General features: G+C 39.2%; 1 protein-coding gene across 26 annotated transcripts in view; it reads left to right on the forward strand.

Annotated features, from left to right (window-relative positions):
• Positions 1-27299, forward strand: part of DLG2 (discs large MAGUK scaffold protein 2) — a 2233668-nt gene that overhangs the window by 1663376 nt on the left and 542993 nt on the right. For 21 of the 26 annotated variants that reach the window (XM_070457179.1, XM_070457180.1, XM_070457181.1 and 18 more), the window contains one exon: positions 20823-20978. The exons of the other annotated variants lie outside the window; for them this stretch is intronic. In XM_070457179.1, coding sequence (XP_070313280.1) covers positions 20823-20978 — 156 coding nt within the window. The remainder of the gene's footprint in view (positions 1-20822; positions 20979-27299) is intronic. 26 annotated transcript variants of the gene reach the window in all.

The following is a 27299-nucleotide window of genomic DNA, read 5'->3' on the forward strand; positions in this document are numbered from 1 at the left end:
TGACTTTAAGTTCTGTATTCTGTATTCCACCCTGTGACATTGAGTTATCCTGAACTGAATTCAAAACCTGTGAAGTCCACTGGCTTTTTAATGTTTTGACCAGAACTTTTCACTATGTCTGTTCTTTTGTTATGAAACTTACACAGTTTTGCTGCATGATATCCACCTTGGCTGTGATGAAACTGTATCATTCCTTCTGTGGAATCTCTTCTGGATGGGTTAGAGATAGAAGTTTCCACTCTACTGATAATCTGAAAAAGAAAAATCTCCTCCATCTGGCTTCATTATTGTTGTATCTTCATTTCAGTAGTTCATTTAAAAGCAGCTTCTTCTTCCATTGGATATACTGGTCTAGTTGGGATTTTCCAGAAAAGCAGTGCTGTCTACATCCTGCGGATAGACCAGGAGTCCTCTTTGTGCATGGACGTTATGCCGATTGTCTCATCCCTCTAGGTGACTTGTGCTGTTACTCAGACTGCTGGACATATCTTGGCCAACGGCATTCAAAGATAGGTCACTTATTTAAAATTTCTCAGAGCATGAACCAGAGGTCCATCCATATGATTATCTCCCAAAAATGCATTTGGCAGGGAGGGAGAGGAGGTTTGGAAAATAATGAGGAGAATACTCTGGTGACTTTGGGGAGAACAATTAATACTGGCTGAGTTCTGCCCATGTCGAGCATTCTGATAAGTCATTTGGATACTTTTTTTCCTATTTATTTTCATGGTGGTCCTGTCATGTACCATCTAGCACAAGTGTGCAGGACTGAAAATCAGAAAGATTAGGTAACTTGACTGAGTTTGCACAGCTGATAGGAGAGCTGTGACCCAGATTTGGCTTATGTTTCACCAAAATATGCTACCACCTAGAATATTAAACATTCATCAGTTCAGTTCAATTGCACAGTCATGTCCAACTCTTTGCGACCCCGTGAACCGCAGCACGCCAGGCCTCCCTGTCCATCACCAACTCCTGGAGTTCACCCAAACCCATGTCCATCGAGTCGGTGACGCCATCCAACCATCTCATCCTCTGTCATCACCTTCTCCTCCTGCCCTCAATCTTTCCCAGAATCAGGGTCTTTTCAAATGAGTCAGGTCTTCGCATCAGGTGGCCAAAGTATTGGAGTTTAAGCTTCAACATCAGTCCTTCCAATGAATATTCAGGACTGATTTCCTTTAGGATGGACTGGTTGGATCTCCTTGCAGTCCAAGGGACTCTCAAGAATCTTCTCCAACACCACAGTTCAAAAGCGTCAATTCTTCAGTGCTCAGGTTTCTTTATAGTCCAACTCTCACATCCATACATGACCACTGGAAAAACCATAGCCTTGACTAGACAGACCTTTGTTGGCAAAGTAATGTCTCTGCTTTTTAATATTCATAAATATTCATTAACTATTCATAAAATTCCTCAAATGTACACAATCTACTTGATGTCCCTGAAATTAGAGGAAATTTGTCTATTAAAACAGAAAGTGTGCTGTAAGTGGATTCATATGTTGACCAAGCATAGATTTTCATCCCATCTCCATTTTCATTCTCGCATGTTCAGTTCCTACCCATTTTTCTCATCCCAGCTCCAATGATACCTCTTCAATGCAGTTCTCCCCAGTTCTCTCTGAAAGAGAGCATTTCCTCTTCATTTGAATTCCCAAGACAGTCTATCTTTTCTTCCTGTTACATATAGCCAATTTTACCCTTATTTGATAAAACACACATACACACACACTCACACGCACACATACACACAAATACACATATCCTCTTCTCTAAGACAAAGTGATGCTTAAGGGAAGACCTATGTTGGATCAGATTTTTATCTTCCACATCATTCAAATTCATGCATAAAAATAGAACATAAGTATAGTTATTTACTGAGCTCTACCATATGGCAGTGATTATTTAAGGCTCTGGATATTGCATCTCATCTCATCTCATAGCAATCCTATAAGGTAGGCCTTAAGGTAAACCATTTTCTAGATAAGGAAGCCAAGATTCAATTTAAGTAACTTCACCAGAGTCACACTGGTAAGTGGCAGGACAGAATTCAGACCCAGGTTTTGTAGTCTGCAGGCTCCTTTTCTTTCCACCATGTTCGTAACCTCCCTGTATGTTTTCTGACTGTATAAATATATGTTAGATGAATGAGTAGATATATTAGGAAAAAGTCTACAGTCACTACAAATATTTTTTTACTTATTACCATTTCTATAAAAGAATTCTAGTTAGCACATAATTATGTGCTAAACTTTAACTGGACTCTTCTTAATATTGAATATATTTGCATAACTCAAGACATTTGAGATTTGGACAAATAGCAAATATGGCGATACCCATTAAGCCACTGTTAGTCATAACCAATTATTCATAATGCTGAATTGCCACTCTTAAAATAACTTGTTAGTACTTATGCATCATACAGAAATAAAAGTTACTCCTTATCAAACAAAAATTAGTCCAAGAGCAGGAAAATGTATATTTTCTACTTCTGTTGTTTGAGAATATCTAGGTCTTTGGGGCTGAATTGCACAAGATCCAGTACAAATCTCTAGCAGTCCCCTGGATCAAAAGAAAATAATTTGAAAATATAGGAAAATATAATTAAGAAATCAAAATTCCCTGTGATTCCATCACTCAGAGAAAGCAATATTAACATTTCAGTGACTTTTCCAAACTTACATATAGGCATAGAGATATACGTCTCACAGAATTGGCCTCATACTACACATGCAGATTTAAAGCTTTTTATCTCTCAGCTTATATGATAAACAACTTTAATGCCATTTAAAAGTATTTAGAAAAGGTGCAATATAAAGAGAAAATAAAAATTTATGTAGATGTATTTCCCAGACATGACATTCAGCAAATTCCCTGACAAAATTTTTTTTCTCAATACCTAGGATATAAAAATATATATTTTTAAATTATATATATATATTATACTATTTTAATCTGCTTTATTTAATAACATATTATGAATATCTTTGTCACCATATCTGCTTGTATTTTTAATATGTACATGTCTATTTAATACTGATGAGCATATATTTTTTTTTCCAGTGTTCTGTTTTTATAGACTTTGTGACAGTGGCATTCTATGTATACCTATCATCCTCAATTTTGTATGACAGATTCTTGGAAGTGGGGTTTCTGGATCATAGGTTCAGCAGTTTATACCATCATCACTGATGTATAAAGAAGATCTTTGCAGCTATTAGAGGAAAGGTTGACAGTGCTATGTCCTGGAAGGATGTCTAATATACAATATAAAATGTTTAAATAAAAACAGTTGCATAACTATATAGTATAGTCTGTTATGGATAAACATTTTAATTTAAATGTTTTATTAATTATTTATTTATTTAAATATATATCTGCAGCTTATGTGACAATTTGAGTATAGATGTGAATTTGGGCATAGGTATAGATATACAGTGTTAAACACTAGGAATACAAGAATAAATCAAGAACATTCGTTGATTTAAAAGAATGCAGCAAACCAAAAGGAGAGTCAGAATAAACAAGTAAATTATACCGCAGTGTAAGTGTGTATGCTAGAAGACAGAGTTCTGGCAACACAGGGGAGCTTGCAAGGCAAAGAGCCAGCTGGCTGCCAGATAAAATAATGATGCTTAGTTAAATTTGAATTTAAATGCTGGATTTCAACCATGATAAACAATGAATAGCTTTCAGTATAAATATGTCCCATGTATATCAGCATATTTATATTAAAAATTATTCATTGTTTACCTGAAATTCAAATTTAACTGAGCATTCCATTTTGTTTGCTAACTCTGGCAATCCTAAGCATAGCCAGAAACGTGGTTTTGTCATGATAAGAGGAAATCATCTCTCATGAATTAATTTACATCCACAGAAGTGACTACAGATGGGTGTATACACTGGGCAACTCACTGTCCTGATTCCTGTTTAAATATCTGTGGCAATCATGACATTTACTAAGGGCCGGTCAGGCACTGTGCTAAGTGCTGGTCAAGCCTCATTTCTTCTAACACTCGTCAGGCCCCAGGAGGCAGGCACCATTCCTGGTCACAGGGGAAGAAACTGAGGCACAGAGGTAAGCAAATTGCCCAAGATCATGTGGCTTCCACGTGATGGAGCTGGAGCTTGAATCTAATCAGACTTTGTTCGAGTCTCTGCTGCCCTTCAAACGGGAGCTATAATTACCAAGATGACCGAGAAATATAATTAGATGCTTGAGGGAACGCATATCTAGGCAGATTTTTAAAATAAAACTAATGGTTGCAGGAACTTGCCTGGCAACCCAGTGGTTAAGACCACATCCCAGCGTGAGCTGTCTGGGTTGAATCCCTGGTGGGGGAACTAAGATCCCACCTGCCACAGGGTGTGGTCAAGAGAATCAAAACCAGTTAACAATTAATTAAAAAGCAAAAACAAAACTAGTGGTTCAAACCCAGGCTTTGCAGCCAGGCGACCTGGGTTCAAAGCCCATCCATGTCATTAACCAGTCAGCTCTGTGAGGATAGACAAGATACTACCAAGTCCCACAGATAATAGTATCACAGATGTTTTAAGATTAATGGGTAGATTACATAATCCATGATATGTAAGGCATATATAACATAGTGACTGCCTCATAGTGAATTTCCAAGATATTTATAAGTAGTTGCTATTGTTATTGTTATTACTATTTAAAATACTCAAAGTATAAAACTAAGTGGCAATAATAAATAATATACTATATGGGAGTTGAGAAGAGAGAAAAAGTTGCTTTCAGGTATACTTGAGACTTTATGGAGAAAATAGGATTGAGACCCTGCCAGAAACGAAAAACAAGTTATACATACATCTACAGAAACTTCCTGAAGTATATGATTGGAAGAAAGGCCCAATAAACGTAAATTTAACTTGGATGTGGGACCGTCAGCTCAAGATAATTTATGACCTCAGGCTGTCTTTTCATCCAATTTTAGTAGCAGTGCAATCCTCTGAAAAAGAGCAAGGCAAGGCTGCAGCAATCTTTTGTTCTTATGGATGTCTTATCCTTCCTTCCTGGCTACCAGGCAATCTTCATAACCTGCTGGCAGTAATAGAACCCAAAAGAGTAAATGGCAACAGTCTCATGAAATAGAGGAAAATGTACCATTTCCTCAAGGATGGAAAAGAAATCCATTTAAGGGATTTAGTTAATGCCATTTCATCCTTCCTGTTGATAAGTAGAGACTTTATTTGAACATTTTCTTTCCTTCATGGGACCTGCTTTCATCCTTCACCTGAGCTTTTATTCAGTTAAAGGCACAAGGGGTGTTCTCCCCTATAGAGTCTGTATGGATAATGTAAAGTTGACATGCAGACACATATAGTTGAATTAACATTATCACACTCTGCTTTAGAAGATTCGACTTGGCTAAACATATTCAGAAATTCGTATGTAGGTGTGAATTTTCAAACGCCAGACCTTAACAGATTTAGAAACCTTTAGTTTCAGTGTTACAGATACAAATCATCTTGGAGCCTCTGAGGAAAGAAAATCAGCATTGTAGAGGTAGAGTTTTTGTTTTGTAATTATGTATTATGTAATTTTTGTACTATGTCTTAATACCATGATAAGCAGAGAGAAACCCTAAGGAGATATTAAGCTTTGAGCCTTATTTGGGGGTGAGGGGTGACTTTCCCTCTATTTTTTTTTTTTTAAATTATTGGAGTACAGTCGCTTCACAATGTTTTGATAGTTTCTACTGTACAGTGACATGAATCAGCCATATGTATACAGGTATCCCCTGCCTCCTGGGCCTCCACCCACCATCCCCGCCTCACCCCTCTAGGTCATCACTGAGCACAGAGCTAAGCTTCCTGTCCTTTATAGCAGATTCCCACTGGGAATCTAGAAACATGGTACAGATGAACCTATTTGCAGGGTAGGAATAGAGATACAGATATAATATGGGCATACTGAGGGGGAAAGGAAGATGGGACGAACTGGGAGATTAGGACTGACATATATATTCTCCCCATATTTTTGTGTTGTTCAGACTCTTGTTTCCAAATTTTTCCTCTGAAGGTAGGGTTTTGCTGTCTTTGCACCATCCTCAAACAGTACTGGCTGAGAATATGGAGATGTGGGCAGTTACTGCACAGGCCAAACCTTAGAATATCAGCAGGACGCCCAGCTCACCTCAGACGGTTGTGCCCCATCTACAGCTCTGCCCAAAGGGCAAACGCAGAAGGATCAGGCGGCTCATCCCCCAGCCAGACCTGAATGGACAGAGTCTGTACTTGACCCAAAGGAGGGCTTTCCAGAAGCTAACCAGTGACCAGTAATGTGGTTTACTCAAAAAAGTAAAATAGGTCTCTCTCAGGAATTTTTCATTGAAAAGCAAGGCCAAATTGAGCGATTCTCAAAGGAGAAGCTAATAGTTAAGAATGTAAAGAAGGCCACAGTCCAATATGATACACGTGTCGTTGTTCAGCTGGTAAGTCGTGTCCCACTCACGATGCCATGGACTGCAGCACACCAGGCTTCCCTGTCCTTCACTAGCTTCTGGAGTTTGTACAGACTCATGTCCATCGAGTTGGTGATGCCATCCAACCATCTCATCCTCTGTCACACCCCCTTCTCTTCCTGCCTTCAGTCTTTCCCAGCTTCAGGGTCTTTTCTAATGAGTCAGCTCTTTGCATCAGGGGGCCAAAGTATTGGAGGTTCAGTTTTATCATCAGTCCTTCCAATGAATAATCAGAGTCACGTGTAAGTTGATGTTATTAAGAAACGGACACTAGGAGCAAACGAAAACTCTGAGGTAGGGAGTATCTCATTTATAGAATATTGGTTAACAACAGTGGTGAGTAGAGAGAAGAAAGAAGTAGCACAGAAAAAAGCTGTCATCTCAACAGGAAAGATCTGGAACAAAGATCGAGCTCATTGGTTCTCACCATTTCTGATCTTGCCAGTTCAAATTTTTCTCAGTAACCACGTACATATGCCCTGAAGTAGTTCAAATAAGTCTTTGTTCCTTGCAAACAAAACATTTGCTCAGTGACCAACAGGAACATTTTGTCTTATTCACTGATCTATATATATCTAGTACTTCTCTCTGGTATACAGTAGGCCTTTGGTAAATATTTATGAAATGAATGAAAGAATATACAAATAAACAGTCAAAGTAATTAAGCTCATTTAACTGCATTCAGTACCCACTAATCTCATGACTTCCCGTTGCCTGTGAATATGAGAATTGTGCTCAAGACCTGCCTGTCTTTTCAAATCTGTCTCCTACTCAGGCCTTTTACAAATTCCCTAAATGTGGCTTGTTTTCAGATTCCTCTTTAATTTTGCACATGCTGTATGCTACCACTTTCTAAAAAGCCCTCTTCCACCCAGCTGCGCCCTTCACCCGAATCCTACTTTCCACTGTGTTCTCTTTCGCATCTTAGCTCCAGTGTCTTTCCCAAGTGATAGGAGAATCAGGTGCTGGCACTTCCAGTTCCCCACAACCCTATATGGAATTTTATACTCTGAATATTTGCCTATATTGCCTATACTCCAAAATATTTGCCTATATTACTATTTTATGAATATTAACTTCAATGTCTAAACATGTGACTGTATCTTATGTCCTATATCTTTATCTCTTTGTTGAACATTTTGATCATCTCCTTTTGTTCTGTTCTGCTCTTATAACGAACCACGAAGACTTTATGTAGAAGCCTTTGTTCAATTTTTTTGTCTTCTTAAGATTGCACACTAGAGGTAGAATTGCTGAACCGAAGGGTAGGATTACTTCTTAAAACTCCAGAAATACATTACCAAATTGCTTTCTTGAAATGTTTAAGGGGGCTTTATACTTCATAACACCAGCAATACGAATGTCTATCTCACCATACCACAACTAAATTATGATTTATTGATTTGAAAATCTTTTATTATTTTAAACAAGCAAAGGGAGAGTATCATTTAATTTGTATTGCTTTTATTCCTTTTGAGGTTAGACATTTAGATGTGTGTGTCTATCTTTCATTTTTACTTCCTCCTTTATGATTGGGCACTAGCAACATCTATTGAAAGTTTGTGCTTTTCCTTGTTGAGTTGTAGGAACGTCTTTAAAATATTGATAAATCGATTTGAGTAGGTCTTTCCCCAGTTTGTTTCTTGCTTATCAGTTTTTTTATTTAGTGGTTTTACATTTTTGTGCAGTCAAATCTCATGTCTTTTGTGTGAGTTCTTCTATTTATTTTATGCTTAAAATTTTTTCCTTCAAAATGCTATATAATTATTAATCTGCTTTTTCTATAGATTGACAGTTTGCCCCATGAGTTCATTTAAAAATTTTTAGAAATATTTAAAAGTAGGTTTATAAAAAATAAAAGCATTTAAATACTATGGTGGAAAAAAAGTGAAAGTGTAAATGTTAGTCACTCAGTTGTGTCTGACTGTTTGTGACCCCATGGAGTGTAGCCTGCCAGGCTCCTCTGTCCATGGAATTTTCCAGGCAAGAATATGGGAGTGGGTTGCCATTTCCTTTTCCAAGGAATCTTCCAGGGGTCAAACTGGGTTCTCCTGCATTGCAAGTGGAATCTTTACCGTCTAAGCCACTAGGAAACCTTCCTCTAACAAGTCAAGTCTGCATCTCAAGGACGTTGGTCTGGACACACTGATCTTGTGTCTTAGATAATACCTGTTTCACATCTCTCAGAATACCACAAAAGCACTGTTGTCGCTGGACAACATTCACCCAATACCACAGTACTGTGATTCTGGAGCTCTTTGGAAACATGCCTCTTAATAGTCACCATTGTCAAGGTCAACAACTTTGTACATCTTAATCCAATAAAACCCTCATGAACCATTTATAATCCGCTGTCATAAAAGAGGCCAATTTTGCTGAAACCCAAACATTCTGTCGAGGAAAATAAAGCACTTAATAATTCAAAACTTTTTTAATGACTTTAAATGGCCTGCCATTTCCCTCCTTGATAAGCAAACATAGTAAAATATAACTGAGAGTGATGTTTATATGGAGAAAATGGGGACTCGATCCTACTTTCTCCTCTTGAACAGCAAATATTTATAGATTATGGTACATAGACTATTATTTATAACAAAAAACTTGCAGCCCACCAATGTGCTCTGGCACGACAGCTGGGCGCCACATAGGAAAGTAAATCATGATGAAAGCGCAGGCATGAATTCAGGCTTAGAGATGGAGATGATACCTTGTTAGGGGCAATGAAAATAATTGAGAGGTTCAGAAAACCTGAGCATCGCCCTCACGTGGCTCAGATACAGGGCCAATTATCTTTGCAATCAAGAGCAAGAGTGACCTGTAGAAGGCACTATTAAGCAGTTTCTTTTCTGATACTGAACCCACTGGTAGGTACTTGCTTCCGCCTTGCGTTAGAGTGGGAGGCGCATCCTCCGAGGCTTTGCTTCTCTGCGAGCGGAGCCTGAAGGTCATAAGACGGCGCAGCCGCTATCGGTGAGCCCCGGTGAGTGCCGGCCCGAGTTCAGTTTACAGCCCTTATTCCTCTGCTCCTCATGGCCGCCCTCAGGCTGAGACTGTGGTTCTGCTTTATAGATGGGGATCCTGCGGCTCCGAGCGGTGAGGAAGAGCAGACGTTCACCCGGGTAGAATTTGGAGAACCAGGATCCAAACCTAGCTGTTTCTTTACACTCGCCACACTGCTTCATAGTAACTTAATTCTGGTATGACGTTATACCACAATTATGGTATATTACCAGAATTATATATAATTATGTATTATAAATATTTAATATATATTATATAACCAGAATATAACCTGAATTGTATTATGCATATAATATAATACATATTATATTATATATTAATTATATTATAATATGTTATAGGTTACAGCTTTGCCGGGATACAGAGAAGGTCCTTCAATATCATTAAAATGAGGAAGCTAAGTTTTGGAAAACTTAAGTGAATGTGGTGCAAATAGGCATCCACTCCAAGGGCCTGAATGGAGGAAGTCCTTGGAGGCCCAATCTGATGATGCTTAGAATTAGGGGGATGAATGGATTCTTACAAATCACCTAGACCAATCTGTTCTCCAGATATCTCTATGCCAGACTTTAAGGTCCTGATAACATCTTTGCCAAATTGCAAACAATTTTCTGCTTAAAGTTCAGTATAAGACAAGTCAGCCTCTTCCTTAATTCTTATCATTATAATGTCAAATTCACGTGTTGAGCCTCATAGTTTACCTCTTGATCTGATATTCTGTTTTATCTCCTAATTATGTTTAGGCTCCCCCAAATTCTGCCTTTAAGATCTAATTAACCCAGGCCTGAAATTCAATCTCTTTATGCTTCCTTATCCAAATCCTTAGCTCAAAAAAACAATATACTATGTGTAAAGAAGAGTATGTAATGTACTATATATAAAGAAGAGAATATATTTTAAGATTTGAAAAGTTTTTTTTCTAAGTTATGTCAGGCAATATTCTAGATGTTTAGGCCTCCAAGCCCTCAGCCATCCAACTGCTATTGTTAATGTAGCTTGGGTATATGTACTGCTAGTGGCTGCGCTGGTAAAGAATTCACCTGCAGTGCAAGAGACACAGGAGACACGGGTTTGATCCCCTGGAGGAGGAAAATGGCAACCCACTCCAGTACTCTTGTCTGAAAAATTCCATGGACAGAGGAGCCTGGCGAGCTACAGTCCAAAGTGTCTCAGAGTCAGACCCGACTAAGCAACTAAGCCTGCAAGCATGCCTGCTGATGTAAGGCATGGGCCTGGATATCACTTGCCCATTTTGGGCAGCCAGGGAAGGCCATAGCAGGATAAGGAATGGAAAATCTGAATGGCTTACAAATTTATCCATACCAATCAATATGATAGAGATATTTATTGTCCAAGTTATACAAATATTTAACCCAAATCCTTCCTCCTGCAATTTTAGGCTCTTCCCTTTTAGCTCTAGTTCAGGAAGAGAGAATTAAAAGCACTAATCACATTTTCTGCTACAGCTGTATTCCTTTTCCATGACAGTAATTCATTCATACCTTCTTACACTCAGGAAAGTTATGGGGAAACAAAGATGAATGAGATTTGGTCCTGATCTTCAGTGAGCTAATAGTCTAGAGAAGGAAAGAGCCCAGTGCACCAAATATGACAGTGTAATGAGGTAAGAACTCTGCCTGAGATAGTCTGAGGGATTGGAGAGCGGTGCATTTAATCGAGACATGGAAAACTTGATTAACTGAGTCACTCTTCCTGTAACTCTAAGAGAAGTGAGTCATATTCCTTTGACCTTGTATCTTCTGGTGCAACACAGATGAGCATTTACAGTCACCATCACCGTCACTGTCATCATTGTATTTACTTTGTCTCTAGTACAGGCCTGGGAGTTAGGGTGAGACAAGTAAAAATTACAGATCAAGTGCAAAATACGGAGGCACTCAAAGATGCAGTAATTAAGATAATAATATTTTAATACAGTATTTCAGAGAATAAAACTAATGCAAAAGAATCCATAGGGAACAAAATTTTAAAGATCAGCATGGTATTAATCTCAAGTGGCTCTGGGATTACATAAAGGTCCAAGCATTTGTCTTTTATCCTTGAGCAGCGTAGTCCAGTTGAGGTGTTCTGAAAGGACAATAATAGCAAAGCTACCTGTTTAATTTTCACTCATTTGATTGCCAGCAAAAGATGTGACTTAAGCTTCAGTAAGAAAATATGGTGGGAGGTGATAGTTGATTTTCACTATACAGCTAATGGCACATGAAATCTACAGAGAAATTCAGTAGCATGAGCCCAATAGTCCCCTTAAAGAATGAACCCAAACTGTTACTTTGGGTGTAAGAAACTACTAGATACTTTTGTGACAAAATTTGGTAGAGCTTTGCTCTGGTGCTCTGTAATAGATAGGCACAGCTCTAGCTACCGTCTGCATGCCTGCATCTTTCCCATCTGCTACAAGTTTACGATTTCTGTTTCTCCCCCTTTATTCACATTCCACAGAATCCAATTGGCCTTGACTTTTTTGAGCACTGCCATGCAGAGTTGGGGGTCCAATCCTGGTCCAAGCGGTTTGGCTAGGGAGGGGAGTAAGCTGGGTTGGAGTCATGTGGGGCAAATGAGCAGGGGTGGTTACAGGCAGGGTTGTTATTGTTCAGTTGCTAAGTTGTGTCTGATTCTTTAGAACCCCATAAACCGCAGCGCACCAGGCTTCCCTGTCCTTCACTGTCTCCCAGAATGTGCTCAGCCCATGTCCATTGAGTCAGTGATGCCATCATCCAACCATCTCATCCTCTGTCACCCCCTTTCTCCTCCTGCCTTCAATCTTTCCCAGCATCAGGGTCTTTTCCAGTGAGTCAGCTCTTCACATCAGGTGACAAAGTATTGGAGCTTCAGCTTCAGCATCGGTCCTTCCAATGAATATTCAGGGTTGATTTCCTTTTGGATTGACTGATTTGGTCTCCTAGCTGTCCAAGGAACTCTCAAGAGTCTTCTCCTGCACCACAATTAGAAAGCATCAGTTCTTCAATGCTCAGCCTTCTTTATGGTCCATCTCTCAGATCCCTAGGTGACTACTGAAGGGTGGTTTTCCTTAAAATAAGGTTGAGTGAAGCACCTCCCTCTAATATACTAGCATTGTGGATGAGCAATTAAAACTGCCCCCAGAAAGCAGAACAAATAGCAAGTGCTAATGGTGTCCAGAGAATAGAAAGATCACCACGGGCTGGGGTGTACTAATTATATGCTATAAGAGCCTGCAATTATAAACCCATAGATATGCAAATAAATGCTGATGGCTCAGTGCTGGAGAGTACAAAGCCATTTATCCATGGCCCCTGATAAGTGGACAGCAAGATAAATGATTTGTTTATAAATTCTCTTAGAGATTACACTAATGTCTCTAATTGCATTTCTCCCCGCTTCTGAGGACATCAGCAGAATGAAGAGAGCCAGCAGGTACTTTGGATTGCATTTCCTTCCGTATTCATTACCTTCTGACCTAGGAGATTTTTCAATGGGATAAAGAGGCCCTTCCAGTTGTGTCTGGCTGATTCATACTGCCCAGAGTCATCTCCCTGTGGCACTTCTTTCCTGCATAATTGGAAGTGACGGTGACATCTGTTCCTGCCACCCAGATCCTAGTGTCAGCTCATAAATTGGCATTTCTTGTCTGTCTGGCAGAGAGGTCATAGAGAATGTAACTGCAGGGAAATAGCAGGAATGCTGACTGCTGGGCATTAAGCCTCGTGAAGCTCAGAGCTGTGAAGGCTTTGAGGGGCCCTGAGCTTCTGGGGTGAGTCTCACAGAAAGTGAGGGCAGCGTGGCTGTGGCCAGACTTGCACATACACGAGGCCCGTCCCGTCCCTCAGAGAGCCGATGAGCTGTGCATGCCAAGTACTTACAGCTCTCAGTTTCTGACGGTGCCGGAGTTTCTGTCACTCTGTATTACCTGTAATTCATGATGATCTGAAAATCTGAAACCTAGTTAGGTGATTCAGAATAACTTAGGGCTTCTTGAAAGAGTTGGAAGTCTTTCTCATTGAGTCTTTTCTCTCAAGGGAGAATGGTTTAAAAAAAAAAAATCTATTTTTTTTTTAAACCATTCTCCATCCATTCATTCAAAGAGTCATTCCGTATCTTCAGACGGCAACTTGCATAGAAGGATATTAGTGGATATTTTACTGTGGCTTATATAGTATATAACACATGATAGAATCCTAGGACTGTAATAAAGCTAGCAGACAGAAATCTTCAAATGTGAACCCCATTTTTATGTCATTTGAAAGGAGATTCTCTCTGATATTTTTAATTTAGTTATTTGGTTGCAAGAGGACATAGTCAATATTTTAAGAAGTCTTTGTGTAGTCTGTCGAGGGTTTTTGTTATGTTTTGGGGTTTTTTTTTTTTGTTTTTTCATCTACTCATCTGAGAAATCAAGGCTTCTCATAATCAAGAAAAGAAAAGAAACTGAGTTTAATATGTCTACTCTTTATCCCAACCCAGGGACTGAACCTGGGTCTTTTCTATTGCAGCAGATTCTTTACTGTCTGAGCCACCATGGACTTCCCATTCTTTATCCACTGACTGTACAAAATAATATTTTAAAAAATAGAAAAGGAATGAAAGCTGGTCTACAGGTAAAAATGAGCCTGCAACATCAGTATGTGTATCTCTTTTAATTGACTTTGATAAAACTTTGAATCAAGAGAAGTTAAGCTTAGGTGAGGAATCAATTCACTATGAAACAATTCTGGAAGTGACTTTACAAAATCCAAGACCCTTAAGGCTGCCCCAAATATCAAATCTTCTAAATATGTGAGCTATGAAATAATAATATGTTCTTGAAATGGTTCCCAAAAATATAGGGAAAAGAATCATGAGTTCGGCACTGAACAGTGTATTGGGCCTCATGGTTTTTTTTTTTTTTTTTTGGTCTTGATTTTATTATAGAGGTCAAATAGTAAAATATTTTCCATTACTTAGTTGAGTACAATACAGGTAGGAATTTTTTTCCTTAAGGTATGTATGTATTAAACAGGTTTAATTCTGATAATTTGTCTCCAAATATAGTAACCTCAGTAAGAGATTAAAAAAAAAAAAACAAGAAAATTGGTAACATAATTTTCTTGGTCTATGGAGACAATATTAGACTGAGAAAATTGAATAAGCTCTCTAGGCAGAAAGTACAATGTTACTGAAATGACATCACCATGAAAATGTTTTATGGCCTGAAAAAAGTCATTGATTCCTTTTTTCTTAGGCCCTGTGCTTGCAGTTTAGATTAGCTACAATTTTATGTATGTATTTTTTTTAAATAAAGATGCAGTGAGTTCTCTAAACAACCATGGGTTTTAAATTATATAGTCAGAAATAACATTCTTTAAATTTTTCTGTGTATAAAGAAAGTGTGATTTGGACTTCTGACAGATTTAAGTGTATTAGCACCTTATGGTAGGCCTTATTTATAGTTATTTCTTTGTATTAGATAATCAGCCTTTTATTTTGTAGGAGTATATTTGTTAATGGCTTCCCTGGTGACTCAGTGGTAAAGAATCCACCTGCTAGTGCAGGATATGTGGGTTTGATCCCTGGATCAGGAAGATCCCCTGGAGGAGGAAATAGCAACCCACTCCAGTATTCCCACTGGAAAATCCCGTGGACAGAGGAGCCTAGCGGGCTGCAGTCCATGGGGTTGCAGAGTCAGACACGATTTAGCAACTAAACAACAAACAAATATCCGTTAATATTAGGTACTATTTATATAATAAAAGAATTGTTGTTTTTGTTCAGTTGCTCAGTCATGTCCAATTCTTTGCAACCCCATGGACTGCAGCATGCCAGGCTTCCTTCTCCTTCACCATCTCCCAAAGTTTGCTTAAACTCGTGTCCATTGAGTTGGTGATGCCATCCAACCATCTTGTCCTCTGTTGTCCCCCTTTCCTCCTGCTTTCAATCTTTCCCAGCATCAGGGTCTTTTCCAGTGAGTCAGCTCTTCGTATCAGGTGGCCAGAGTATTCAAGCTTCAGCATCAGTCCTCCCAATGAATATTCAGGACTAATTTCCTTTAGGATGGACTGGTTTGATCTCCTTGCCATCAAAGGGACTCTCAACAGTCTTGTTCAACACCACAGTTCAAAAGCATCTATTCTTCAATGCTTAGCATTCTTTATGGTCCAATTAGCATAAATATTAATAGTTTCTTTTTACACACAAAAATACCCAGAAATAGGTCGTCCTGAGGTGGTGTACTCTCACTCTACATCACCAGTGACACAAGCTCTGCCAATATGCTCTACTGCGTGAATTGTTTACCTTCATCCTCAAGACTGCTTCAGGGTCCAAGACGACTGCTGAAGCTCCAGCAACTGTATCTGGATTCCAGGTCAGCAGAGGGAGGGAGAGAGAGAGAGTGAAACTGCAGCGGTCTCAGCTAAGTCAGCTTCCCTTTAAGCAGCCATCTCACAAATCCCAGAGCCACATCTACCTTCAAAACTGAGAAATAAAAGTCTTTATTACCGGAAAAGTGACCAATGAAAATTTTGATTTCCATTAATGAGAAAAAATGTTAAGAAATAAGTAAAATGAATGTTTGGGAAGCAATCCAGCTAGCTCCTCCACAGTGGCACTGTTTCAGGGTGGAAAAATTGAAGGATAAAGCAGGTCCTCTTGTGATAACCTACCCAGAATAATTCCCATAGAGCTCATACCTGTCTGTTCATTTCTTATTTAATTCATATTTATGCAGCCTATGTAATATAACACTTTTCCCAAGCTGAATTTTTGTGCAGACAGCACATTTTAGGTACAGATAAGACTGTGATCTCCCAAGGTGACTTTGTCTAATCAGAATCATGCATCTTTCTATCTCTAAAACCATGGGAAATATATGTTAATCTTCATAAAGCTGATTATGTCAACAAAGCAAAAGCAGACTCTCTGTCCCCAAATCATGAACAATAGTCAATCTGACTGTTTTAAGAGATGTATTTCAATCGCTAACTGAAAGTATGTTTTCTTTTACATAACTTCCCACTGTGTGAATTAAATGCATGTGTGTATTTAGTTCCTGTCAACTCTTTGCCACCCTGTGGACTGGTAGCCCGCCAGGCTCCTCTGTCCATGGGATTCTCCAGGCAAGAATACTGGAGTGGGTTGCAATTCTGCCTCTAGGAAATCCACTGGACCCAATGATTGGATCCGTATGTCCTGTCTCCGGCACTGGCAGGCAGATTCTTTACTACTGAGTCACCTAGGAAGCCCATGAATTACTTATATAAACTGATAGGGGGAAAAAAAAAAAAAACACCTGATTCACATTGTTGGATGGCAGAAGCCTACACAATATTATAAAGCAATTATCTTCCAATTAAAAATAATTTTTTAAAAAGTATTTATCAGTGAATTATCTATAAAAACAGATAAAAATACTTTAAAATTTTTATTTTTAATTGGAAGGTAATTGCTTTATAATATTGTGTTGGCTTCTGCCATCCAACAATGTGAATCAGCCAAAGTATACATAGGTCCCTTCCCTTGAACCCGCCCCCACCCCATCCCACCCTCTAGATTGTCCCAGAGCACCACACTGAGCTCCCCTCTGTTATACAGCAGCTTTCTATTAGCTATCTATTTTATATGGTCAGTGCCGAAGAATGCTCAAACTACCGCACAGTTGCACCCATCTCACACGCTAGCAAAGTAATGCTCCAAATTCTCCGAGCCAGGCTTCAGCAATACATGAACCATGAACTTCCAGATGTTCAAGCTGGCTTCAGAAAAGGCAGAGGAACCAGAGATCAAATTGCCAACATCCATTGGATCATCAAAATAGCAAGAAAGTTCCAGAAAAACATCTATTTCTGCTTTATTGACTATGCCAAAGCCTTTGACTGTGTGGATCACAATAAACTGTGGAAAATTCGTAAAGAGATGGGAATACCAGTCCACCTGACCTGCCTCCTGAGAAATCTGTATGCAGGTCAGGAAGCAGCAGTTAGAACTGGGTATGGGACAACAGACTGGTTCCAAATAGGAAAAGGAGTACGTCAAGGCTGTATATTGTCACCCTGCTTATTTAACTTATATCCAGAGTATATCATGAGAAACGCAGGGCTGGATGAAGCACAAGCTGTAATCTAAATTTCCAGGAGAAATATCAATAACCTCAGATATGCAAATGGCAGAAAGTTTATTATGGTGGAAAGTGAAGAAGAACTAAAGAGCCTCTTGATGAAAGTGAAAGAGGAGAGTGAAAAAGTTGGCTTAAAGCTCAACATTCAGAAAACTAAGATCATGGCATCTGGCTGCATCACTTTCTGGCAAATAGATGGGGAAACAGTGGAAACAGTGGTTGACTTTATTTTTCTGGGCTCCAAAATCACTGCAGATGGTGACTGAAGCCATGAAATTAGAAGACACTTGCTCCTTGGAAGAAAAGTTATGACCAACCTAGACAGTGTATTAAAAAGCAGAGACATTACTTTGCCAACAAAGGTCTATCTAGTCAAAGCTATGGTTTTTCCAGTAGTCATGTATGGATGTGAGAGTTGGACTATAAAGAAAGCTGAGCACTGAAGAATTGATGCTTTTGAACTTTGGTGCTGGAGAAGACTCTTGAGAGTCCCTTGGACTACAAGGAGATCCAACCAGTCCATCCTAAAGGAAATCATTCCTAAATGTTCATTGGAAGGACTGATGCTGAAGCTGAAACTCCAATACTTTGGCCACGTGATGGGAAGAATTGACTTATTTGAAAAGACCCTGATGCTGGGAAAGATTGAAGGCAGGAGGAAAAGGGGACGACAGAGGATAAGGTGGCTGGATGGCATCACCGACTCGATGGACATGAATTTGAGTAAACTCCGGGAGTTGGTGATGGACAGGGAGGCCTGGCGTGCTCCAATCCATGGGGTCACAGAGTCGGAGATGGCTGAGCCACTGAACTGAACTTATATATGGTATTGTACATGTTTCAATGCTGCTCTCTCAATTTGTCTCACCCCCTTCTTCCCTTGCTGTGTCCATAGTCTGTTCTCTATATCTGCGTCTCTGTTCCTGCCCTACAAATAGGTTCATCTATACTGTTTTACTAGCAGCACTATTTACAATAGCTGGGACATGGAAGCCATCTAGATGCCCATCATCAGAAGAATGGATAAAGAGACTGTGTTACATATATACAGTGGAATATTACTTAGCCATAAAAAGGAATGCATTTGAGTCAGTTCTAGTGAGGTGGATGAACCTAGAGCCTCTTGTACAGAGTAAAATAAGTCAGAAAGAGAAAAACAAATATCATATTTTTTTTAAAAAAAGAGCAGTTTTTAAGAATCATTTACAGTTGCCTCTTTTAAGTGCTGTATTTACCAGTATAAATTATGTATATGTATAAATTGACAAACAGAAATTTATGAACTTACTGGATTTTTCTTAAAACAGAGCAGTTGTCTTCTCTAAGGATAGATTCCCTAATAAATCTGGCGCTTTTATTTTAAAAACTTTTAATTCTTCTTGTAAATATTACAGCCGCTGGGATAGAACAAGCCGACTCCATTGTAAAATACTTCATTTTCCCACTGAGGTCGTTATTGCATAGGACAAATAGGCCTCTGGAGTCCTCCTCAGCCCCTCTGCTGTGTTATACAGAATAAACAAGTCAAAGAATTTCCTGTGTGATGGAAAGATTTGTGTCGAAAAAGAATCCAGGTCCCTAGGCATTATGTCTACGATGACATCACATGATTGACCACGGTAATATTGTCAATTAGGTAGTTCGTTTTAATGCTTGGTTTATCCTCTGTTCTGCCCTGTTCCCCATTCTCAGTCCGCATTGACTGAGCACCTGTTACACAGTAGGAGCCACGCTGAGGGCTGCAGCTACAGAAACACAGACCATGCCGTCCCTGAGTTCACTTTCTGTGCCTCTGCTCAGGCTCGTGACCACCACTGGCTGCCTCTGGTGTCTTGTGGCCCCAGGAGATGCAGTTTGCCACCCCTGGCTGTGACTCTGGGCATGGCCCAGTTTCCTGACTTGCTCCTCACCTTCCCAGCTAAGCCTGCACTTTCTGGGTCCCTGACCCTGACCACTCACAGTCCTTTCATTTCCATACCCATCTTTTCATTCTTACATAATGGAAAGATACTGGAAGTAATTTCAGACCATGTGTTTAAAAAATGGAGAAGAGAGTTGTGAAACTTTTTTTTTAATAAAAAGAGGATTTTGTAGTATATGAATCTTTGACCAGAAACTATAGAAAATTTTATCTGATCATAATATGCATGTTTGTCAATAACAGCTATAAAAATGTTGCTATTTTAGATGGTGTTTCAGTATCCCTAGATGAATTCACTTAATAGAAATGTTACTAAAATCTTCCTTGTGGAAAACTCTCTGAAGTCAATTCTAGGGGGCAGGAATCACACTGTGAATAAATATATGGAGGAACCTATTAGATTCTTAGGTAAAGCCAACCACCCCCCACAAATCACCAAGCAAAAATTTTGCAGTATAAATATGGGAAGTTGTATTCATTTATTCATTCATACATGCGGTCTACAAATACTTATAGAGTATGTATTATGTGCCACACTGTATTGTAAATGGTTAAAAAAAAATAAATGTAGTCTCTCTCCTCATAGAATTTATGGTGTAGTGAGAGTGACAATAAAAAGTTAAAGAAAATATAAAAATTATTTTATGCTGAGAAAGATTATTATAAAATATGAATAGGTGCTGTGAAAAAAGTTCAAGGTGTCCTGGCCAGTGTGGTCAGGGAAAGTCTATGCAAAGTTCACATTTAAGATGAGATTCCAGTGTAAGAAGGAGCCATGTCAGAGGATCCCAAATTTTGGCCTTTCAGGCTGGCTTATCTAAAAAGATATGATGTTTGAAAGTTGATTATGACTCTGTTGGAATTCCCAGGAGGTTCAGTAGTAAAGAATCTTGCCTGCCAATGCAGAAGACCTGGGTTTGGTCTCCGGGTCAGGAAGATTCCCTGGAGTAAGAAGAAATGGCAGCCCACACCAGTACTTTTATCTAGAAAATTCCATGGAGAGAGGAGCCTGACGGGCTACAGTCCGTGGGGTCCCAGAGTCGAACAGGACTGAGTGCACATGCGTGTCTCTTTCTGTCTCTACTGAGGTATTTGACGCATGACTTCTAGCCATGCCACATGTCAGCCAGAGTTCTGATTTCTAACCCGAGGACCTGTTTGTAAAGAGCCTCTTACCTCAGGCCTTATGAAGCCGTGGCATTGTCTGGGGTGTTCGCCGTCGCCTATGGTAAGATGCTGCTAGCGCCCGTCATTCGGGGTGAGTGCTAACCCTGCATCTCTTTCTCTTGTGTCACCAGGCCTCCGGAACCCGTTTACAGCACTGTGAACAAACTGTGTGATAAGCCTGCTTCTCCCAGGCACTATTCCCCTGTTGAGTGTGACAAAAGCTTCCTTCTCTCAGCTCCCTACCCCCACTACCACCTAGGCCTGCTCCCCGACTCTGAGATGATCAGGTACTGCATGCGCTTTCTCACCTCATCTTCTCCGGTTGCATGTGCTTCCACGGGGACGAACGGGTCGAATCCACCTCCGCCCGCTGCTCTGCACCCTGCATCTTCCTCAGGGTGGAGAGCCCTTCTGCTCCCATGGGGCAGGGGGAGACATTGAGAGCATTGATCTCCTAGTGTCATCACAGAGCCCTGACACGTGATCACACGATGCTCTAAATGTTCTCGGTCCCCATGCATTGTTAATAAGGCATTAATTATATTTTTCCCAAAGAATGTACTTTGGAATTTAATTAGCACCCTTCCCCTCATACGGAAGGTTCAAAGAGAGCTGCATTCTTGATTAGTACATTTTAAATAGTAATGCTCTGCTCCATGCATCACATCGCCTATTTGATACTATTATTGCCGTTTCATATTTTAATTAAATTATTAAATTAATGTCATCATTTTCCTGACTCCTTGAGGTGTTAACTCATCCAAAACTGCAGAACTAGTCGGTGCTTACTAACCACAAAGAATATAATCTTCACCTCTACAATAGGTTATAATGCTAGATGTTAACATCTGTTATCTTACTTAGTAACTGCCATTTTATATAAGAACACTAAAGTCAGAGCTAAGTTAAGGCAATTCCTTCAATAAATGTGGAGTTCAGATTTGATCATAGGATGTTTTGAGTTTTTCTACAACAATTTGTAAACAAATTTTTCGAAGTCTAAAGGTTAGACATAATTCTACATTATGATTCTAAAGCATATGTATAACAAATAATAAAATCCTATCTTACTGAAGCAGCCAGTCAGTGAGAGAAAGAAAAAGAGAATACAGTGTTCCATAAGATAGTTCCAATTTAGTATAAAATGGGAAGATCTCAATTGTAATATTTCTACATGGAATGTGGTGCTTGTGTTGTTAAACGTTTTCTGACTGAATATCTTCACATGGCTTCATAATATTATTATGACAGAGAAAACATAGATTTTTTGAGTGATTCGTAGTGAATAAGATCTCCTTAGAACATCATCTCTGTTCTTGGAGATTTTCAAACAATAAGTTTAGAAGTCAATGATTCGCCTCTTGAGGGGAGTTAAATACCAAATTTTAAATTATATCTAACATTTCTAGAAATAAATGAGAAACATATTTTTGGCTATGCTGGGGCATTTTCATTAGTTTGCAACAAGCAAAGCCTAACAGCTCTGCTTTTTAAAAAAATTCTTTATAAATATTAATTAAATCCTCCAATATGTTTAACAAATCATAAATCTATTTCTTGATACAGTGAACTATATGATTTTGAAGCTAAGAGGGCAAAGTCACCATAGCCATAGGGAAGTGAGAAGGCAGGCTACAATGATGACTTTCTAGTAATTATGCATCTATAAACAGTCAGCTACGTTAAGGCAGCTAACATTTATTGAGCTCTTCCTCTGAGCCAGGCGTGCTGTTAAGCTCTTCTTGTGAATTATTTCTCCTAACCCTGACAGTCACCATATGATGTAGATGCTATCATTATCTTTGCTTTACAAATAAGAAAACAAGGCTTGAGAGGTTACCTGACATGCCCGCGATCATCCTCCATTGAGTGGCCAGGCTGGGATTCACACCCAGGTGACCATTAGCATCTGCACTGGCATAGGCATGGTGGCAGAGACGTCTTTGCTTGCTGGACAAATCCACCCATTTCTCTTTGTCTTTCCTATCTCTATTTTTATCCTGCCTTCTCATCTCCCTTCTTCTAGCTCGGTGTCAATGAATCTTTTTTTTTAAACTCATGTTCTTTTTATGAACACAAAAGTCACATTCCTTGCATTCCCCTGGGGGTTTTGATACATCTCTTCTTAAAAAACTCACCAGTAAGTGGATGACAGTCCACCTTTGTGTAAACTCACCAGAAATGATTCTACTCCATTTACTTTCTGTAATCTGCATGATGAAAACCATAGGGGATTTTTCCCAAATTAAAAAAAATTACTATAATGTTGAATATGTATTTTTCTTATTACATACCCTCAGCAGTCCAGACCCCCACCCTCTATCTTCCCCTTGGGAATTCTATTTTCTATTTATTATCATTCTGTTCCCTTCTTTTTCCCTCTTCTTTCTTTTTCCATATTTTTTCTTATTTATTTCTGGGAAAAAATAGCGCGCACACACACACACACACACACACATATCCATTTCAGTGGTATTGTCACCGGTACACTGATACTGAAATTCTTACCCCCTTCCACACTTCTCCAGTTCAGTAAATGGCACATACATTTACTCCATTGGCCAAGCCAAAACTTGTAATTCATACTGCACACTTTGTTTTCCCTCACACCCATCATCCAATCTACCTTCAATACCCGTTGATCCTACCTCTAAAATATATCTCAAATGTATTGATTCTCCTTTACTTCTCTTGCCACCACTTTAATCCAATCCTCCATGACCTATAATAGTCCTCTCATAGGTCTCACTCCTTCCACTATTGTCCTCCTGTTTTATTCTCAGTTCAGCCAAAGTGATCTGTTAAAAATACAGATCAGCGTGCTCTGTCACCTTTGCATTAAGATGAAATGCAAAGTCATTAGCATAGCATCCAGGCCGTGCATGATCTAGCTCCTGCCTGCCTCTTAAACACCTCATGTCACCGCTCTCTTTGCTGACCACACTGCTCACACCAGCCGCCTTCTTCTTTAGGAAGTGCACTAAATCTCTTCCTATCTCAAGTGCTTCACACATGCTCTTTCCTCAAATCAAAAAGCTCTTCCCACACTTTGCCTGATGAACTGCTGGTCATCTTAGGTCTGAGTTTAACTTGTACTTCGGCGGAGAAGCTCCTTGAAAGAGAAAATCAGGTCTCCTGCTATAGTCTCTCTCTCTCTTTTCCTGTTTGACTCAAGTAATTTATAAGTGTACATTTATTTATGTGATTTTTAAACCGAATGGCTGTCTCACATTCTGAGCTGCAAGGCCAATGAATGAAACAGCATCTATTTTGTTCACTGCTGTATCCCTAACACTTAGCCCAGTCTGGCACAGAAGGTGCTCAGAATTATTGAGTGCCTAAGTACATGTGGAAATAAGATCTACTGATAAGCAAACAGATACCTGTTTCAGGAACAGGTCATGACTCAAGCTGTGCTTTATCCAGTTTTTAGGAGGGGTATAAAATACCTCCATGAATGAACGAATCTGTGCGTGGAAACAAATAACAACAGACTAAAACTCATTTTGTGTCCTTCACTTCCACCTTCAGTTTTCTTAATGGTCACTGTCTATACTGTAGATTGATTAGGTAGCTCTCAATTCTACATGAAGACTGGGCAGTTCCTTTCAGAGATTATTTACTTTCTCTCCAGTGGAAAATACCTCTCTGAGCAGATGTTTCTTGAAATATAGCCAATTATTCTGGGTACAAGTTCAAAGATTCTAGTTCCATTTATGACACCCTCACTTGCTTTTTCCACTGTGACCTTGAACAACTTAGAGAATATCAGAGGTAGGCAAGAACTTAGACAGAAAAGTCCGTAGCCAACAAGAACTTAAATAGACAAGCCCTTAGCCAACTCTGTTAATGATGAAGATCCCAAATCCATTGTCTTCATCAACAATGGACTCTTACTCCTACTCATGGTTAAGTAAAAATATTTAGGGATCTTTTGCCTTAAAAGAATATTATAAGAAAATATCTGTCGATTCATCCAACCAAGTTTTGTTAAGCATTGACAAAGTGCGAAATGTTACACTAAAGGCAATTTTTTACAAAGGTGTAAATTGAAAAGGCCAACCAAAAATGTTAAAGAAATGCCTCATCTTTAAGTTGCAGTATGTGTTAATGTATATTTTTCAGGGCATTCGAGAATTTCCCACAGTGTGTTTCAGAAGTATGCCCACATTGATAATTGTAATTATAGTCTTAGATGGCAATGAATGCAACTTCTATGAAAGTTAGCCTGTGAAGCACCGTTCATCTATGATCAACATTTGGAAGAATGGAGGCAAGTCAGCAAAAGCAAGGAGTCAGGCACCTGTATTCTCTGCCTTTTGAATACCCAAGTTCTCAGCTCTTTGAACTAATAGCAAATATTCAGGGATGAATTAATTGTATACACAATTTACTGCCATAGCATCATCTCAAAGAAAAGAGAAAAATTGTGAGTTTTCCTTAGCAAAGCATTTTAAATTACTTGGCAAAGTGTCAGCTCCTAAGACTGCAGATTATGTTTAGAGTAATTGACTTTTCAGACCCTGCAAAAGCAAGAAATGGGCAGAGCCTGGAATCAGACTAAAATTTGAAGCTCTATGAAAAACAAACAGTGTTTCTGTGAGGCTCTTGCTTTTTTAAAGAAAAAAGATATCTTTTTCTTTAAAAAAAAAAATGTAGTTTTTGATGTAATTGGTTTTTCTTCTTGGAGAGAATGTTAAGTGACTCAGCTTTTAATGTTCCTGGGGCAAGAAATATCATTCTTGCCTGTTTTCTCAACATACTGACATGTTTGCATTTGTCTTTTTACATAGATGGTCCTAATTATTGTTATACTGTCATTGATGAACAGAGGTTGAGATAAACCAGATAAAGTCTAGCTAAAATATGTTGGCAGATTTTGGATAGGAAATACCTCTGAAGCATTATGTGTTCATAAAACATCATCTCCTTGAAGAGTATATTTTCATGGAACTTCCACTAGGTCACCAGGCATTACCCTAGATGCTAGGGTTTCAGAGGTGAATAAGACCATGTAAATGAAGAATTCATTGCTGTGCTTTGTGAGGTTCCTTTGCTAAAGGCCCTTGGTTTCTCCAGTGTACTTAATCTCTAGGTAACTAAAAACAGGCAATTGCAAGAGATACCAATGGGAGGAATCATGCTCTGAGAGTGTCCCTTCTGTGGAGGTGTGAACACACACAGAGGAGTGTTCCCCCACTCACACCTTGTTTCATCAAGTTCTACTATTTGTAAGAACCATTCTTCATAGGAAACTTAACCTTATCCCTCATAGGTCCATGAGACTGTTACAAGACTTCAGCCATAAGCCAAAGTTATGGTGGCCTATCTTTGACAACCATCCACTCCTTACAAACTTTTAGAAAAACTCTCTATTAATGTTTTACCTGTCTCAAAGTCTGTAAGTTCAAAATCAAATATAACTTCTATACATTCTATAATAACATTATAATAAAAGTACAGGTGAGTTTCTAAGGGTAAACGGAGGATGTATCATCTAACTCTGCGACCCCATGGACTGCAGAATACCAGCCTTCCCTGTTCTTCACCATCTCCCGGAGTTTGCTCAGACTTATGTCCATAGAGTTGATGATGCCGTCCAACCATCTCATCTTCTGCCATCCTCTTCTCCTCCTGCCTTCAATCTTTCCCAGCATCAGGGTCTTTTACAATAAGTCGACTCTTCAAATTAAGTGTCCAAAGTATTGGAGCTTCAGCTTCAACATCAGTCCTTCCAATGAATATTCAGAGTTGATTTCCTTTAGGATTGGCTGGTTTGATCTCCTTGCAGTCCAAGGAACTCTCAAGAGTCTTCTCCAGCACCATAATTTGAAAGCATCAATTCTTCAGTGCACAGCCTTCTTTATGGTCCAACTCTCACATCCATACATGGCTACTGGAAAAACCATAGCTTTGACTAGACAGACCTTTGTCCTCAAAAACTTGAAGCTCTGTAGGAGGAAAATCAGTGGAAGGAAAGGGAGGCAGAGTATAAGGGAAGGTCTCTTCCTCCAGATGAAGGCAACCCAATGTCACAGAGGAGCCAAGGACTGTGTCCAGACTGTCTAGGTTTGAGGCCTTCCTTTGACCTTTCACTCACCAGAAAAGGGGAAAATTGGTGTGAGGATCCAGGGACATGGAGAAGATGAATCTTCATCTAGGCATCACATACATTAGTCATTATTGTTTTCACGTGCTTATTCTGTTGTAAAACCTTGAGCTCATGTATATTTATTTTTAGTGTTATCACAAATCAGGTGACTATTTATCAGCACAGGTATATGCCCAGTTGCCATAAGAAAGCTGTGGATGTTTATTTCTTTTATCATTCTTAAGGGCAGCATTCTCCTTGTTACCACTGGCAAAGTCTTATGTTTCCCCCTTTATTATTACATTTATAGTTTCCCCGTAAAAGATGGCATATTTCTGAAGCACACGTGTGCGTGCTAAATCACTTCAGTCATGTCCAACTCTTTGCGACCCTGTGGACTGTATACCATCAGGCTCTTCTGTCCATGGGATTCTCCAGGCATGAATACTAGAATTGGTTGCCATGCCGTCTTCCATGAGATTGATCCCACATCTCTTATGTCTCCTGCATTGGCAGG

This window comes from Odocoileus virginianus, chromosome 28, assembly GCF_023699985.2.
Source record: "Odocoileus virginianus isolate 20LAN1187 ecotype Illinois chromosome 28, Ovbor_1.2, whole genome shotgun sequence".
NCBI lineage: Eukaryota > Metazoa > Chordata > Mammalia > Artiodactyla > Cervidae > Odocoileus > Odocoileus virginianus.